The sequence below is a fragment of the Salvelinus fontinalis genome, chromosome 1 (assembly GCF_029448725.1).
Source record: "Salvelinus fontinalis isolate EN_2023a chromosome 1, ASM2944872v1, whole genome shotgun sequence".
Taxonomy (NCBI): domain Eukaryota; kingdom Metazoa; phylum Chordata; class Actinopteri; order Salmoniformes; family Salmonidae; genus Salvelinus; species Salvelinus fontinalis.
The window spans coordinates 17,934,843-17,950,808 of NC_074665.1; the positions used below are offsets into that span (position 1 = coordinate 17,934,843).

Sequence of the window (15,966 nt, forward strand, 5' to 3'; positions counted from 1 at the left end):
CACTCAAAATTAAAGTGGAAAACCACACTACAGGCTGATCCAACTTTGATATAATGTCCTTAAAGCAAGTCAAAATGAGGCTCAGTAGTGTGTGTGGCCTCCACGTGCCTGTATGACCTCCCTACAACGCCTGGGCATGCTCCTGATGAGGTGGCGGATGGTCTCCTGAGGGATCTCCTCCCAGACCTGGACTAAAGCATTCTCCAACTGCTGGACAGTCTGTGGTGCAATGTGGCGTTGGTGGATGCTGTGAGACACAATATCCCAGATGTGATCAATTGGATTCAGGTCTGGGGAACGGGCGGGCCAGTCCATAGCATCAATGCCTTCCTCTTGCAGGAACTGCTGACACACTCCAGCCACATGAGGTCTAGCATTGTCTTGCATTAGGAGGAACCCAGGGCCAACCGCACCAGCATATGGTCTCACAAGGGGTCTGAGGATCTCATCTCGGTACTTAATGGCAGTCAGGCTACCTCTGGCGAGCACATGGAGGGCTGTGCGGCCCCCCAAAGAAATGCCACCCCACACCATGACTGACCCACCGCCAAACCGGTCATGCTGGAGGATGTTGCAGGCAGCAGAACGTTCTCCACGGCGTCTCCAGACTCTGTCACGTCTGTCACATGTGCTCATGTGCTCAGTGTGAACCTGCTTTCATCTGTGAAGAGCACAGGGCGCCAGTGGCGAATTTGCCAATATTGGTGTTCTCTGGCAAATGCTAAACGTCTGGCACGGTGTTGGGCTGTAAGCACAACCCCCACCTGTGGACATCGGGCCCTCATACCACCCTCATGGAGTCTGTTTCTGACCGTTTGAGCAGACACATGCACATTTGTGGCCTGCTGGAGGTCATTTTGCAGGGCTCTGGCAGTGCTCCTCCTGCTCCTCCTTGCACAAAGGCGGAGGTAGCGGTCCTGCTGCTGGGTTGTTGCCCTCCTACGGCCTCCTCCACGTCTCCTGATGTACTGGCCTGTCTCCTGGTAGCGCCTCCATGCTCTGGACACTACGCTGACAGACACAGCAAACCTTCTTGCCACAGCTCGCATTGATGTGCCATCCTGGATGAGCTGCACTACCTGAGCCACTTGTGTGGGTTGTAGACTCATGCTACCACGTCTCATGCTACCACTAGAGTGAAAGCACCGCCAGCATTCAAAAGTGACCAAAACATCAGCCAGGAAGCATAGGAACTGAGAAGTGGTCTGTGGTCACCACCTGCAGAACCACTCCTTTATTGGGGGTGTCTTGCTAATTGCCTATAATTTCCACCTGTTGTCTATTCCATTTGCACAACAGCATGTGAAATTTATTGTTAATCAGTGTTGCTTCCTAAGTGTACAGTTTGATTTCACAGAAGTGTGATTGACTTGGAGTTACATTGTGTTGTTTAAGTGTTCCCTTTATTCTTTTGAGCAGTGTATAATAAGAAAACTAAATCTGTTGAAAAATGTTAATAAAATACAAGTACTACATTTCCAAGTCAAGAATGGTAAGTACAGATAGGAATAATGCAGTATATGATGTCAAGGTCTTCATCTGGAATGGAACAATCACCAAAAACATAATTCATTTCATTTTACCAAAATGTTTTACAATACCTTTTGATACTGGAACACTTAAATGAACAGATACCTGATGTGGCGTATAGGTTTTACTTTTTTTCAATGCATGTGCTTTCCAGCCTCAAATTAATACAATACAGAAGGTTTCAGAAAACCTGTTTTTGAAAAGACAGAAAGGAAGTTGCACTTAAGATAGAATAGCTGTAGAAGAAGGGTAGACGTTCAAAAATGTACTTTAAATCCTCAGTTTACCACATCCACCCCTGTCATCTCCCCCTGTAGGATCGCGCCCCGTACCCCAACGAACGGCGCACTGCCACCACCACCCTGACTGTAGACGTGCTGGATGGGGATGACCTGGGGCCTATGTTCCTGCCCTGCTCTCTGGTTGACAACACACGTGACTGCAGCCCCCTCACCTACCGGGTCCACATCCTGGAGCTCACTGACCCAGTAAGTGTTACCGCACACCAGCACCGTCTCCAGAACTCTGAGCTTCAGACCCCCTGCCTTTTACATGTTGCTCCATTCAAACAGGGCTGCTTGACAAGCAGCACACTACTAGTGCTAGGGAGAGAGGTGGCTGAGACACAGCTTGGCTTCTCTGGCCTCTGTTTTGCATATCAGCCTCAGGAGTCATCTTCGGCATATTAGTAGTAAGTAAACACAAGACTGGTTCAGTGTGATTTCTTTGTGTTTAAGATCATTTCAAAGATTTTGGCTTTAAATACAGAGGGCTATTAGATTTATGCTAGGGATAGATTTATGCTATTTATAGGTAGTGATATATTACATTTATTGGTCATGCATAACCAGAATGAAGATGAAAATTCACATAAACATCAGATTTTATTTTATTTTATTTGGATCTCTTTTAGTCCCCATTTGGACTAATCTTCCAAGAGTCCTTAAACATTAAAATACAATTGATAATATGAACACATTTCCACATATAACACAGAATTACCAACATACCGGTACATAATATACTAACATAATGAACCAATAAATACTCAATCTAAAAAAATATTGATTCTTCATCTACTATTGTCCCACAATATTTATATGTATTATATATAAATAGTTTTAAAATAATGTTTAAATTTATATATTGAAAGGTTTCTGTTTGCTCAGTTAATTTATTCAATTTCTTTATTGCTCTAAATCGAAATGTTCTTTTGCCTATTTCTCTTTTCTGTCTGGACAACGCATAGATGGTGGACAATCTATTCCTAGTATTTACGGAATGTCTGTCTCTTACCAACTGAATACCGTTGTGAATAGAACTTGGCCGTTTTAAATTATGTATATTATGAAATAAAATAAGCATGTTCCTTTCAATTATCTTATCGATTGATGACCAACCAAGAACACTGCGCATGACTGCAACAGAAGAACCATATCTCCGCCTTAAAACAATCCTTGCTGCTTTGTTCTGTGCATTCTGCAGCCTCCTAACTTCACTTGATGATGCATTTCCCCAGACCACAGAACAGTAGTTCACCTGACTCTCAATTAAATGCTTGTGTGATTTGTTGAATAATTATTTCTGGTAAATATTTAGCTATCCTTCTGATTATGCGTGCTGTTTTAATAAGAGACGTGTGCTGTTTATTTTTGTTGTGACACATGGACAAAGAAACAAGCGACGAGATGGAATGAGATAAAAATGTCCCTTCCGACCCCCCTCCCACAGGGGCTTCCCCAACCCTGAGTTAGATCAGTGTTCACTGGCCTCCCGAGTGGCGCAGTGGTCTAAGACACTGCATCGCAGTGATAGCTGTGTCAATACAGATTCTGGGTTCGAGTTCAGGCTCTGTCGCAGCCGGCTGCAACCGGAGACCCATGGTGCGGCACACAACTGGCCCAGCGGCGTCCGGGTCGTCCGGGTTTGGCCGGCAGGGATGTCATTGTCCCATCACGCACTAGCAACTCCTGTGGCGGGCCTGGCGCGGTGCACACTGACACGGTCACACTGTGTGTCGGTCGCACTGTGTGTCACACTGACACAGTGCACAGTGACACGGTTTCCTATGACACATTGATGCTCCTGGCTTCTGTGTTAAGTGGGCAGTGTGTCAAGAAGCAGTGCGGCTTGGTTGGGTCGTGTTTCGGGGGACGCATGGCTCTCGGCTTCCGCCTGGCCCGAGTCCGTACGGGAGTTGCAGCGATGAGACAAGACTGTAACTACCAATTGAATACCACGAAATTGGGGAGAAAAAGGGAAAACATTTCAAATACAAAAAAAATGAATAAAAAAGACATTAAAAAAGAAGCAGTGCGACTTGGTTGGATCATGTTTCGGAGAACACACGGCTCTCGACCTTCGCCTTGGAGGAAGCATGTTGAACTGTCGAAAGTATGAGAGGATGTGTATCAGAGGAGGCTGGTGGGAGGAGCTATAGGAGGCTTATTGTAATGGATGGAATGTTCCATTAATTCCATTCCAGCCATTACAATGAGCCCGTCCTCTTCTAGCTCCTCCCACCAGCCTCCTCTGGTGCGTGTGAAAGTAATTTAGATTAGATTTAGACTCCAAATAGCGTGACACGTGTTTTGTCATGTAGAATGACGATCAGAATGATACCTCCTTGTCAGTTCCATTGGTTTTTGTTCACTGATCTAGGCAGGGTCCTGTTTACAGTTTCTCTTGATTAGAGTCTAACACAAGTAAATGGCAGAGTCAGGGAAGCATGGAAATGCTAGAATTACAAGACAGATTATTCACAGGTAATTAGTTTTACACTTTGGACTCTCGTACCTTGAGTGGAAACACCAGTTTATTTAAATTGTTACTAATCCAAATGTAAAGTGGATACTCACGGTCAGGGAACTTTGGAACCCGGCAGACACTAGGAAAATAACATTTTCCAGGCGACCACATTATATTGTCTTTGCGCTTAAGTTCTAGAAATCTAGAAAAGGATGGTTATTATCACTCCTTGAATGCACCCGACGATTGAATCCCAGACTCCACAAAAACAAAGACCTTGAGTAGCCCAGCTATTGGCTAACTCTATTGTAGATCTATTCCAACATATTGTTAAATTGAGAGGCTGCCTGGATATTTAATTTTTCAACGTAGACTTTAATCTGAAGCTATTCTTGTGATTATTGTGATTTTGCTATTCATTGTAAATGTTTGTAGGTCCTATATCTATGATCGTATGCTATCATTCATGCTAGCCAACACCTCTCCTAAACAGGTGTTCTACTCTGCTAGCCAACACCTCTCCTTAACAGGTGTTCTACTCTGCTAGCCAACACCTCTCCTAAACAGGTGTTCTACTCTGCTAGCCAACACCTCTCCTAAACAGGTGTTCTACTCTGCTAGCCAACACCTCTCCTAAACAGGTGTTCTACTCTGCTAGCCAACACCTCTCCTAAACAGGTGTTCTACTCTGCTAGCCAACACCTCTCCTAAATAGGTGTTCTACTCTGCTAGCCAACACCTCTCCTAAACAGGTGTTCTACTCTGCTAGCCAACACCTCTCCTAAACAGGTGTTCTACTCTGCTAGCCAACACCTCTCCTAAACAGGTGTTCTACTCTGCTAGCCAACACCTCTCCTAAACAGGTGTTCTACTCTGCTAGCCAACACCTCTCCTAAACAGGTGTTCTACTCTGCTAGCCAGCACCTCTCCTAAACAGGTGTTCTACTCTGCTAGCCAACACCTCTCCTAAACATGTGTTCTACTCTGCTAGCCAACACCTCTCCTAAACAGGTGTTCTACTCTGTTAGCTAGCACCTCTCCTAAACAGGTGTTCTACTCTGCTAGCCAACACCTCTCCTAAACAGGTGTTCTACTCTGTTAGCTAGCACCTCTCCTAAACAGGTGTTCTACTCTGCTAGCCAACACCTCTCCTAAACAGGTGTTCTACTCTGCTAGCCAGCACCTCTCCTAAACAGGTGTTCTACTCTGCTAGCCAACACCTCTCCTAAACATGTGTTCTACTCTGCTAGCCAACACCTCTCCTAAACAGGTGTTCTACTCTGTTAGCTAGCACCTCTCCTAAACAGGTGTTCTACTCTGCTAGCCAACACCTCTCCTAAACAGGTGTTCTACTCTGTTAGCTAGCACCTCTCCTAAACAGGTGTTCTACTCTGCTAGCCAACACCTCTCCTAAACAGGTGTTCTACTCTGTTAGCTAGCACCTCTCCTAAACAGGTGTTCTACTCTGCTAGCCAACACCTCTCCTAAACAGGTGTATTACTCAGCTAGCCAACACCTCTCCTAAACAGGTGTTCTACTCTGTTAGCTAGCACCTCTCCTAAACAGGTGTTCTACTGTGCTAGCCAGCACCTCTCCTAAACATGTGTTCTACTCTGCTAGCCAGCACCTCTCCTAAACATGTGTTCTACTCTGCTAGCCAACACCTCTCCTAAACAGGTGTTCTACTGTGCTAGCCAACACCTCTCCTAAACAGCTGTATTACTCAGCTAGCCAACACCTCTCCTAAACAGGTGTATTACTCAGCTAGCCAGCACCTCTCCTAAACAGGTGTTCTACTCAGCTAGCCAACACCTCTCCTAAACAGGTGTTCTACTCTGCTAACCAACACCTCTCCTAAACAGGTGTTCTACTCTGCTAACCAACACCTCTCCTAAACAGGTGTTCTACTTTGCTAGCCAACACCTCTCCTAAACAGGTGTTCTACTCTACTAGCCAACACCTCTCCTAACCAGGTGTTCTACTCTGCTAGCCAGCACCTCTCCTAACCAGGTGTTCTACTCTGCTAGCCAACACCTCTCCTAACCAGGTGTTCTACTCTGCTAGCCAGCACCTCTCCTAAACAGGTGTTCTACTCTACTAGCCAACACCTCTCCTAAACAGGTGTTCTACTCTGTTAGCTAGCACCTCTCCTAAACAGGTGTTCTACTCTGCTAGCCAACACCTCTCCTAAACAGGTGTTCTACTCTGTTAGCTAGCACCTCTCCTAACAGGTGTTCTACTCTGCTAGCCAGCACCTCTCCTAAACATGTGTTCTACTCTGCTAGCCAACACCTCTCCTAAACATGTGTTCTACTCTGTTAGCCAGCACCTCTCCTAAACAGGTGTTCTACTCTGCTAGCCAGCACCTTTCCTAAACAGGTGTTCTACTCTGCTAGCCAACACCTCTCCTAAACATGTGTTCTACTCCCCTAGCCAGCACCTCTCCTAAACAGGTGTTCTACTCTGCTAGCCAACACCTCTCCTTAACAGGTGTTCTACTCCGCTAGACAGTGCCTCGCCTAAACACGTGTGCGTTTCTTTCCCCTCCAGATCAATTCCATCGTCACGATCAAGCAGCGTTTTTGCTGAAAAGTATTAAATGTCATTTTTTGCTGACATTCCACTATATCCTAAGAGAGAGTTACAGAAGGTCAAACTGTGTCCGTGAGAAGGCAGTGGTGCACTAGAGCCATACCAAACACAGAGGACTAAAACGACATTTGCTTACATTGAGAACCTTCCACACTCCGCAGCCAAGTGACAGGACAAGGGAACAGGAGCCTTAAGTCAAGTTTACACCACTGGTTTGGGTGGCTGGCTCCTGTACTTAATGCGAACGCTAGAACGCACTCAAGGACACATTTTACGAGTGCTGTGACAGGCGGCATTATGTGATTCTGATTATGTATGCCGTGGCGAAGCCAGCATAACCTCTTATCAGGTCTTCAAAACACCCCCACCTCCTCCTGTCATCCCCATCAATCCCATCACTCAGGGGGCTAGTTCAGTTTCACATGTGTAATGATGTACTGTTATATTCCTCTTGTCTCTCTCAGACATCCTCCCTGTCAGGCAGCTCTCCCCGTTATCTCTTTAATACGCCTCTCATATCTCCTCCGCCGGTGCTCAACGAAACATTTAAATAATGCTTCAACTTATTTATTGAGGCTCAGCACCGCTCAGGTACCTTGCAGCGTATAAAAAGAGCGCTACCTGTGAAACGAAGCTTGTGATTAGAGGGGAGGAGGAGAAGGATACAGCAGGTCATAGGTCAGATCCCAAAAACTCCTCTTTGTCACAATGTTATGCCAGTGGGTCTCCTTTCACGGTACACTTAGTTTGAAAGACAATATCTCAGCTGAGGATCCAGGAAATAGTGAGACCTTCTAGGGAATAGGAGCCAGGAGCAAGGAGAATGCTCTTGAGGAGAGTGAAGGTGCATTCCCCAAGACAAACTGATCCCTCCTATATCCTTCCATAGCAGAGAGCTAGAGAGCCTCTCCGGAGCAGGAATAACATCAAAGGTCATCCCAAACAAGGCTGAAGTGGGGCTCCAATGCTTTTTCCTCTGTCAATTTTACTATTTAGCTCCCCACCCCCCCATACGCAGCAGCACTCTGGACGTCCTCTGTGGCTAGTGTTAATATAATCTAATATACCATCAGAGCTGAGATATCAGATTGAAAATACATCACTGAGAGAACAGTAGGTAGGCAACTGCTAGTGCCTGTTGACAATTAACACAGGAGGCTTTGAAAGTATTGTACCCCAGTGTTGAGTGGAGCATAATTGCTTTGTTGGTGACTGGTGTGTATAAAATTAAATGGAGAGTGTAATAAATGAATTCACTGGATAATTCGTTTGCTGGCTGAAATTTAAAGTTGGAATAAGATATAGCTAATAATGAAAATGTGAACAGACAAGTCATTCCAAATCTAAGACGAGTAATTGGCTGTTTTGAAAACAGGTGCTGATCATATCATATACAAAACTGTCAAATTATACCCGATGCAGAGTCTTTTAATTGAAGTTTCTTGTCAGTGTTCACTATATATCATAGAGGAATCTGAAGATGCTCAGCATTGATTTGGAAGGTTGGGTTCATCTGAGTAGAGTAGTGTAGAGTAAAGCAGTCTATTGATTTGTCTTCCTGTGGGTTAGTGAAAATAGAGGAGGGACCAAAGGGCTGCCGTTTGCTCGTTACACCATCACAGATCACACTCCACCAGAGAATCCATCCTCGTTAATCACAGTAATAAAATCCTCCCGTGCTTCAACCGGTGCCTCAAGAGACGATCTTCCTCCAGTTCAGCCGTTAAAACGCCCAGCCGACGCTCAGTCAACCATTGATTATGGGCCACGGATGTGGAACGGAGCGGAGGACCCTGGCTGGTCTGCCGAGAAGGAGTAGGTATGGTTTCATCCAGATCAAAGGAAATACATTCATTTGGCATCATGCCTAGTTGTGTATTTCAGTCACATGAAATATGCATCTGTATCAGTCAGTCTGAGTAGTATTATTTGTAAAGAAAAGGCAAAATCTTGACTTTAAATACAGACTTCTAAATAATTGAATGTATCACTAAAAATCTATAATCCCTTGCCTTGAATGAGGCTGATTCATTCTGCAATTCAACTTAACACGGACACATATTGTGATGAATCATCATCATCATCATCATCATCATCATCACCTTCACGCTATTTCATATAAATGCATTTCCATGTAATCTGGACACCAGTCTTGTCTGTTGTAGTTCCTCAGGAGATAAGGGCTGACTGAGGGAGTATCATCAGAGCTAATCTGTCCACTGAGGACAGGGCCCCGAAGAGTCATTAGATTTACTGCAGTCATACTGGGGCCATTGTAGTTGCAGGGGCTGAGGATTACAATGGGCCCCACAGAGATAAATCTTTGCCAAATTGTGCTCATGATCTATGATGAGGGAGGGAGATGTACAGAGCAGGGAGGAGTGGATGGGTGGCAGGTAGCCTAGTGGTTAAGAGCTTTGGGCCAGTACCTGAAAGGTTGCTGGTTTGACTAGGTGAAAAATCTGCCAATGTGCCCTTGAGCAAGGCACTTAAGCCTAATTGCTCCTGTAAGTCACCCTGGATAACAGTGTCTGATAAAATGTAGGTGACAATTTTTGCCTCCACTTAACAACTACTCATAGGGCTGTGTGAAGTATGATGATCAAGTAACATGGGGAGGAATGACAGAAGGAAAAGCCTTTAGTTTCATTCAGAGCTTGATTCCAGGTGGCTTTATTACGGTTCTGACTAATGTCTGACCTCCTTGTAGTCTCTGTACTCTACAAGGTAAACAAACCGAGATGTTTGTAATTTATTCCACACAAACAGCGTCTGTCTTTGCAGCACCTCAGCTCCTCGAGCTTGTCATCAATGTCTGTCACAAATTGTCATTTCCTGCCAACCAGCCCCCGGAGCATATGGTCCTACCGGTGTGTTTGTGTGTGTGTTTACAGCAGCTGCTCGAGACTTCTTCCTGGCACACAGAGATCACAATTATGCAGTGGGGTCCCTGTAGGGGTCATCTCACACACACACACACACACACACACACACACACACACACACACACACACACACACACACACACACACACACACACACACACACACACACACACACACACACACACACACACACACACAGTCACACACACACACACACACACACACACACACACACACACACACACACACACACACACACACACACAGTCACACAGTCACACAGTCACACACAGTCACAGTCACAGACACACAGAATGACAAGATTCCCAGAGCCTTATTTCAGAGGCAACCAGGCATCTAACGCTGGTTGAAACTCATCTTCACTTTTACCAGTTTCACTTGGTTTCTCTGAGCAGAGTTGAGTTCTAAATGAGCTGCTTATTTACTGAGACTGGGCCCGCCTGTTGTTTGTAATTCTGCACATCTTTACTCCTCCCCCTAGGCTGGGGCAACTTGGAATGGACGACCAGTTACTCACTTTATCATTACTTCTCCCTTCCTGTTCTCTCTCTCTCTGGAGTCTCTCACTTTCACAAACTCTTTCTCTCTCTTGCAAACTTTATTTTTCAGTCTCTCTCTCCCCCACCGTCTCACTCCCTCTTTTCCTGTCTCTCTTTTCCTCTCTCTCCTTTTCTCCCTTTTTCTCCCTCTCTCATTTTCCCTCCCTCTGTTCCTCTCCCTCTTTTTCACTCTTTTCTCGCTCTCTTTTCCCCTCTTTCTCTCTCTTTCCCGCTCTCTCTCCCACGCTCTCTCTTGTGCTTTGAACCTCTTAAATGACATAAAGAAATGTTGTACCGGGGAGAACAACACAAATCTCTGCAGTTCATTGGTTTTTGTGACAGGTACTGTGATAAAGAGATCCACAAAGAGGTCATACAGTTTATGATTATTCACTTTAAGAATACACCTTTTACTGCAAAGCAAGTCAGCAGAATCTACATGATTTGTGCTTTGCCCATAATGTTTAAGTTAGAGGTACAACTGAAACACTGCAGTTATTTTGCTGTTGCTGCTGTGAAATGCCAAGATAACTAATTGATGAAGATCGTGTCCAACGCCATACATTAATTCTTCATCATTTATTTTCTCCATCCTTTTAGCACAGCAAGAATGGAAGCTCCCGTATCCCACACTGTGGAAATGGCTTTTTCTTTTTGTATTGACAGCCAGATATAACTAACCATTACTCTTTCATCTCAGAGAAAAGTGAACCCTGTCAACGTGACGCCCATCATTCAGGCCGTGGACCAGGACAGGAACATCCAGCCTCCATCACAGAGGCCAGGCATCCTCTACTCCATCCTCATTGGTAGGTCCCTGTTAACATGGCTGTCATCTACAGTGCATTCGGAATGTATCTACACACAATAACACGTAATGACAAAGCAAAAACAGGTTTTTAGAAATGTTTGCACATTTATAAAACAGAAATACCTTATTTACATAAGTATTCAGACCTTTTGCTATGAGACTCGAAATTGAGCTCAGGTGCATCCTGTTTCCATTGATCATCCTTGTGATGTTTCTACAACTTGATAGGAGGCCACCTGTGGTAACTGCATTTCATTGGACATGATTTGGAAAGGCACACACCTGTCTGTATAAGGTCCCACATTTGACAGTGCATGTCAGAGCAAAAACCAAGACATAAGGTCGAAGGAATTGTCCGTAGAGCGCCGAGACAGGACTGTGTTGAGGCACAGATCTGGGGAAGGGTACCAAAAGAAATCTGCAGCATTGAAGGTCTCCAAGAACAAAGTGGCCTCCATCATCCTTAAATGGCAGAAGTTTGGAACACTTCCTAGAGCTGCACTCCACCAATCAGGCCTTTATGATAGAGTGGCCAGATGGAAGTCACTCCTTGGTAAAAGTCACATGACAGCCTGCTTGATGTTTGCACCTAAAGGACCTTTGGCCTTAATGCCAAGCGTCACGCCTGGAGAAAACCTAGCACCATCCCTACGGTGAAGCATGGTGGTGGCAGCATCATGCTGTGGGGATGTTTTTCAGCAGCAGGGACTGGGAGACTAGTCAGGATTGAGGGAAAGATGAACGGAACAAAATACAGAGAGATCCTTGATGAAAACCTGCTCCAGAGCGCTCAGGACCTTAGACTGGGGTGAAGGCTCACCTTCCAACAGGACAACGACCCTGAGCACACAGCTAAGACAATGCAGGAGTGGCTTCGGGACAAGTCTCTGAATGTCCTTGAGTGGCCCAGCCAGAGCCCGGAGTTGAACCTGATCGAACATTCGAAAACTATTGAATCAATTTTAGAATAAGGCAATAACGTTTAAAAAATGCGAAAAATTCAAGGGTTCTGAATACTTTCCAAATGCACTGCTATAAACAGTCACCACTGTACCGTACATTGCAGAGGGAATAGCTACAGTATCTCGCGGGCCTGCAGAGGGGATAGCTAGCTCCCGGGCCTGCAGAGGGGATAGCTAGCTCCCGGGCCTGCAGAGGGGATAGCTAGCTCCCGGGCCTTCAGAGGGGATAGCTAGCTCCCGGGCCTTCAGAGGGGGTAGCTAGCTCCCGGGCCTTCAGAGGGGGTAGCTAGCTCCCGGGCCTTCAGAGGGGGTAGCTAGCTCCCGGGCCTTCAGAGGGAATAGCTAGCTCCCGGGCCTTCAGAAGGGATAGCTAGCTCCCGGGCCTTCAGAGGGGATAGCTAGCTCCCGGGCCTTCAGAGGGGATAGCTAGCTCCCGGGCCTTCAGAGGGGATAGCTAGCTCCCGGGCCTTCAGAGGGGATAGCTAGCTCCCGGGCCTTCAGAGGGGATAGCTAGCTCCCGGGCCTTCAGAGGGGATAGCTAGCTCCCGGGCCTTCAGAGGGGATAGCTAGCTCCCGGGCCTTCAGAGGGGATAGCTAGCTCCCGGGCCTTCAGAGGGGATAGCTAGCTCCCGGGCCTTCAGAGGGGATAGCTAGCTCCCGGGCCTTCAGAGGGGATAGCTAGCTCCCGGGCCTTCAGAGGGGATAGCTAGCTCCCGGGCCTTCAGAGGGGATAGCTAGCTCCCGGGCCTTCAGAGGGGATAGCTAGCTCCCGGGCCTTCAGGGGGGATAGCTAGCTCCCAGGCCTGGCCATGCAGAGGGGTGGTGGTTGTGGGGACTCAGCACAGCAGCAATAGCCAAAAGGCTGGGGGTGGGGAGGGAGGGAGGATGCAATGGAGAGATGAGTGGGTGGCGGAGATGCATTTCTGCTGGCAGTGGCGAAGGGGAGTGGAGGGCCACCTGTGGTGAGCTGAGATGAGCAGGCAGCAGCACAGCTGTAGCCCCTGCAGGGAATCATGCTGATGTGGAATGCGCCCCTCCTCGCTCCCCGGCTCTCTGGGAGGCCAATAAAGAGATGTCTGGGCGAGAGCGAGAGAGACCTGTCGGTCAGAGACAGTGAAGGATCCATCTGTCTGGAAGCAGTTCAAAACCTTCAATCCCTCCGCCTTCTTTACCCCGATCATTTGAAAGCAACCTGGTATTCTCTGACATACACTGACAATAAGCTTTTAATACTTTTCATTATAATTACAGTCATGTATACGTGCAATGACAGGTGCAGTAAAATGTATTAAAAGTAACGATATATAGAAGACTTACAGTATTTTCCTAAAGGCTCCATCTTCTCCCCTGACTTTCAGAGTGACGGTTGCTTATTTCCCTGTCTCCCGTTTTAGGCAAGCCTGAGACGTACGTCGACTACTTCTCCCTGAACAGAACCACCGCCGAGCTGCAGCTCCTCAAACCGCTCATCAGGGACCTGTACAATAGATTTGACTTGGTAATCAAGGTAATCAGAATAAAGCTCTGTAGCCCGGGATGCTCTCTTCATGACAGGATCATGGTCTTTTTTTCTGATTAAGAGGGGAATGATCCGGTAAATCACAGCTGGAAACAGGCAGAGGCTGGGGATGCACTGGTTGTAGGTGTCTGTCTTTGTGTGTGTGTTAAACCCCATCAGGATGAGTCAGGTATCTCACACACCATCGCCCAGGAGGCTTGTTGCTTTAAACTCCAGAGGGCGATGATCCGTTAAGTTTCTGCATGCTACAAGGATCCTCCCACTCAGAGGGGAATATGAACATGAGCTTCTGTAGATAGAATTCCTTTATCAGGCCAGGGGGAACTCCTGCACTACAGATGGCTCAAAGTCAGGAGCAAAGAGCCCAGTGCAAGCTGTATGTTATAGTACACTTTATTCTGATTGCTTAGGCACTATCTTTGAAACTATAGGCTATTTTTTGCAAAGCTCTACACACCAACCACAAAACCTTATACCAAACCAGCAAAACATGATACATCTCTTGCAAAAGCAAACAATTCTTGTAAAAACTCTTCAAACTCTTTAAAAAAAAGTTTTTTTGCGTCTACAGTACACACAAACCGTCATTTGAATGAGCACACGAAGCACCAACTACGCACTGATGGTATAAATGAAAAACACTTTTGGCTTTTGCTTTTTCTGTTTGCAGGGCATAGCAGTTTGCAATAAAGTCTTGCCATACATGTATTAAACACACATACAGTCGTGGCCAAAAGTTTTGAGAATGACACAAATATTAATTTCCACAAAGTTTGCTGCTTCAGTGTCTTTAGATATTTTTGTCAGATGTTACTATGGAACACTGAAGTATAATTACCAGCATTTCATAAGTGTCAAAGGCTTTTATTGACAATTATATGAAGTTGATGCAGAGTCAATATTTGCAGTGTTGACCCTTCTTTTTCAAGACCTCTGCAATCAGCCCTGACATGCTGTCAATTAACTTCTGGGCCACATCCTGACTGATGGCAGACCATTATTGCATAATCAATGCTCTGTTAGAATTTGTGGGTTTTTGTTTGTCCACCCGCCTCTTGAGGATTGACCACAAGTTCTCAATGGGATTAAGGTCTGGGGAGTTTCCTGGCCATGGACCCAAAATATCGATGTTTTGTTCCCCGAGCCACTTAGTTATCACTTTTGCCTTATGGCAAGCTGCTCCATCATGCTGGAAAAGGCATTGTTCATCACCAAACTGTTCCTGGATGGTTGGGAGAAGTTGCTCTCGGAGGATGTGTTGGTACCATTCTTTATTCATGGCTGTGTTCTTAGGCAAAATTGTGAGTGAGCCCACTCCCTTGGCTGAGAAGCAACCCCACACATGGTCTCAGGATGCTTTACTGTTGGCATGACACAGGACTGATGGTAGCGCTCACCTTGTCTTCTCTGGACAAGCTTTTTTCCGGATGCCCCAAACAATTGGAAAGGGGATTCATCTGAGAAAATGACTTTACCCCAGTCCTCAGCAGTCCAATCCCTGTACCTTTTGCAGAATATCAGTCTATCCCTGATGTTTTTCCTGGAGAGAAGTGGCTTCTGTGCTGCCCTTCTTGACACCAGGCCATCCTCAAAGTCTTCGCCTCACTGTGCGTGCAGATGCACTCACACCTGCCTGCTGCCATTCCTGAGCAAGTTCTGTACTAGTGGTGGCCCGATCCCGCAGCTGAATCAACTTTAGGAGACGGTCCTGGCGCTTGTTGGACTATCTTGGGCGCCCTGAAGTCTTCTTCACAACAATTGAACTGCTCTCCTTGAAGTTCTTGATGATCCGATAAATGGTTGATCTAGGTGCAATCTTACTGGTAGCAATATCCTTGCCTGTGAAGCCCTTTTTGTGCAAAGCAATGATGATGGCACGTGTTTCCTTGCAGGTAACCATGGTTGACAGAGGAAGAACAATGATTCCAAGCACCACCCTCCTTTTGGAGCTTCCAGTCTGTTATTCGAACTCAATCAGCAAGACAGAGTGATCTCCAGCCTTGTCCTCGTCAACACTCACACCTGTGTTAATGAGAGAATCACTGACATGATGTCAGCTGGTTCTTTTGTGGCAGGGCTGAAATGCAGGGTAAATGTTTTTTGGGGGGATTCAGTTCATTTGCATGGCAAAGAGGGACTTTGCAATTAATTGCCATTAATCTGATCACTCTTCAAAACATTCTGGAGTATATGCAAATTGCCATCATACAAACTGAGGCAGCAGACTTTGTGAAAATTAATATTTGTGTCATTCTCAAAACTTTTGGCCACGACTGTACACACAGGTATCCAAATGTGTAAAGTTTTCCGAACATAACCCACTATCAATACAAATAAGCGGAAAATGTTCTAACACTCC

At 46.0% G+C, this 15,966-nt stretch overlaps 1 protein-coding gene across 3 annotated transcripts in view; it reads left to right on the top strand.

Annotated features, from left to right (window-relative positions):
- LOC129827384 (protocadherin-15-like) overlaps positions 1-15,966 on the top strand; it is a 315,230-nt gene that overhangs the window by 134,544 nt on the left and 164,720 nt on the right. For all 3 annotated transcript variants that reach the window (XM_055888298.1, XM_055888368.1, XM_055888212.1), the window contains exons 9-11: positions 1,848-2,018; positions 11,016-11,124; positions 13,483-13,595. In XM_055888298.1, coding sequence (XP_055744273.1) covers positions 1,848-2,018; positions 11,016-11,124; positions 13,483-13,595 — 393 coding nt within the window. The remainder of the gene's footprint in view (positions 1-1,847; positions 2,019-11,015; positions 11,125-13,482; positions 13,596-15,966) is intronic.